General features: G+C 42.4%; 1 protein-coding gene across 2 annotated transcripts in view; it reads left to right on the forward strand.

Moving 5' to 3' along the window:
• Nucleotides 1-2,866, forward strand: part of SMG1 (SMG1 nonsense mediated mRNA decay associated PI3K related kinase) — a 94,906-nt gene that overhangs the window by 66,693 nt on the left and 25,347 nt on the right. For both annotated transcript variants that reach the window (XM_007466932.1, XM_007466933.1), the window contains exon 39: nt 1,140-1,362. In XM_007466932.1, the coding sequence (XP_007466994.1) occupies nt 1,140-1,362 (223 nt within the window). The remainder of the gene's footprint in view (nt 1-1,139; nt 1,363-2,866) is intronic.

Consider the following 2,866-nt stretch of genomic DNA (forward strand, 5'->3'; position numbering starts at 1 on the left):
CGAAACGGGGCACGACCCCGCATCTCCTGCAACGGCAGGCGGACTCTCAAGCAGCACTGCGCCAGGGAAGCCCCTTTGCCCATTTTTGAACTGGGTTTTATTGTTGTTGAGTTTTAGGGGCTCTCTAAATATTTTGGATATTAATCCCTTATCATACACATGATTTGCAAGTATTTTACCCCTGTTTTATGCATTGTCTTTTTCACTCTCTTGAGTGAAAAAAAAATGTCTTTTTTTAAAAAAATTTATTCCTGGCTGTGTTGAGTCTTTGCTGCACGTGGGCTTTCTCTAGTTGCAGAGAGCAGGGCCTACTCTTCGTTGCCGTATGTGGGCTTCTCATCACGGTGACTTGTCTTGTTGCGGAGCCTGGGCTTCAGTAGTTGTGGCACGTGGGCTCAGTAGTTGTGGCACACGGGGTTAGTTGCTCTGTGGCATGTGGGATCTTCTGGACCAGGGATCGAATCTGTGTGCCCTGCATTGGCATGCAGATTCTTAACCACTGTGCCACCAGGGAGATCAAAAACAAATGTCTTTTTTTGTTGTTGTTGTTGTTGTTGCGGTACGTGGGCCTCTGACTCTTGTGGCCTCTCCCGTTGCGGAGCAACAGGCTCCGGACGCGCAGGCTCAGCGACCATGGCTCACGGGCCCAGCCGCTCCGCAGCATGTGGGATCTTCCCAGACCGGGGCACGAACCCATGTCCCCTGCATCGGCAGGCGGACTCTCAACCACTGCGCCACCAGGGAAGCCCAAAAAATGTCTTTTGATGCATGTGATTTTTTAGTTTTGATGTAGCCCAGTTTATCAATTTTTTCTTTTGTTTTCTTCTAAGAGTTTTAAATAAAGCCTTAGCTTTTATGTTAAGGTCTTTGATCCATTTTGAGTTACTTTTTGACCTATAGTAAAAGGTAAGTGTTCAGCTTCATTCTTTTGTAAGCAGATGTCCAGCTTTCCCAGCACCACTTGTTGAAAAGAGAAGGCGCCTCTTTTATATGCTGGATTTTTTACAATGCTGTTTTTAGTCAGTTACCTTGCTTATATTTTATTACTTTATTTTGACTATTCTTTGATACTGTTTACTTACACTTGACAATTAAATTGTTCCTTGTTTGTATTGAACTCTTTACGTCTCTCTGGTCAGAGAAGAGAAAATTGCAATCATGCGGGAGAAGCACACGGCTTTGATGAAGCCCATTGTGTTTGCTTTGGAGCATGTGAGGAGCATCACGGCGGCCCCTGCAGAAACACCTCATGAAAAGTGGTTTCAGGATAACTACGGTGATGCAATAGAAAATGCCCTAGAAAAACTGAAGACACCATCAAACCCTGCAAAGCCTGGAAGCAGCTGGATTCCATTTAAAGAGGTACAGAGAAATCTCAAGAATGCTACTGAAATAGGAAATTCCCTGAGATGAAAAATTTAAGTAAGGGGACTCTTTTTACTTAGAACACATGAGAACTTTCTAAGCCCATGGAAGGCAGCCAGTGGTCAGTTGCTTGTAAAGAATATAGAGAAAGATGTTTTCTTCATTTTTAAGAATTTGAGGGTGAGTGGGCCTAGGGTGGCAAACTTTAATCTACTGAGGGTTCACACCAGGGAAGAATGTACTGTAAGAAATTAGACAAGGAAGGAGCTGTGGCCTTGAGCTAAATACTGACTGCCTGCCATATTCTTTTCATAAAAGATTAAGAAATTTAATCTTGGACCTATGTAGTTTTTCTTGGTGGAGTGGTATTCAGTATTTCTAACAGACAAAATATTCACGTGTAACAACATCAATTTTTATAAGGAATTCTTTGACAGCAATTCTGCATAGCCTGTTTGAGGGATGATTAGTGTAATTAAATATTTGAGAATCCTTTTATGTTTTGGTCCCCTTAATTCTGTATGTTCTTTGGTTTTCATATGTTTCAGCAACAGCACCACTAGTTGGGGGAGCCTGTTTATTTATTTATTTTAAATTTATTTTATTTTTGACTGTGTTGGGTCTTCGTTGCGGTGCGCGGGCTACTTATTGCAGTGGCTTTTCTTGTTGCAGGGCACGGGCTCAGTAGTTGTGGCACACGGGCTTGGTTGCTCCGCAGCACGTGGGATCTCCCCTGACCAGGGCTCAAGCCCCTGTCCCCTGCATTGGCAGGAGGTTTCTTAACCACTGTGCCACCAGGGAAGCCCAGGGGAGCCTATTTAAGCTACCTTGTAGCTTTTTTTCTTATCCCTTCTTTTCCTATCCCTTTCCTATATTGCTCTTAACTGATTTCATTAACTTTAGTAGTGAAAAAACTATTAAAAGATACAGTGTAGAGACAAAAAATACACCTGACTTTAACTAGTAAATGCAAAGTAGAGGAAACTAGAGGAAATGCTAAATTCAGGGGAAATGGCTTAGAAGCACAAGATAAGAGCACTAACATGAAGGATGAAGTTTATTATGTGTGGCCTAGCCAAAACTTGTTTTCTCGTGTTCCAGCAGTAGTTTCTTGCTTCTTTGTGTTCTTCTCAGTAAATCAACCAAGAAATCCAGAGGAGGAGACAGGGGGAATACTTTTTTTTTAAATTGAAGTATAGTTGATTTATAATGTGGCGTTACTTTCTGATGTACAGCAAAGTGACTCTTTTATATATATAGATTTACATTCTTTTTCATATTCTTTTCCATTATGGTTTATCCCAGGATATTGAATATAGTTCCCGGTGCTATACAGTAGGGCCTTGTTGTTCATTCGTCCTATGTATACTAGTTAGTATCTGCTGATCCCAGTCCTTCCCCCACCCCCACCCCCTTCCCAGGGGGAGTACTTTGAAAAAACCCCGTGTGTGTGTGTGTGTGTGTGTGTGTGTGTGTGTGTGTGTGTGTGTGTGTGTGTGTG

Source organism: Lipotes vexillifer, unplaced genomic scaffold (genome assembly GCF_000442215.2).
Source record: "Lipotes vexillifer unplaced genomic scaffold, Lipotes_vexillifer_v1.1 scaffold232, whole genome shotgun sequence".
Classification (NCBI taxonomy): Eukaryota; Metazoa; Chordata; class Mammalia; order Artiodactyla; family Lipotidae; genus Lipotes; species Lipotes vexillifer.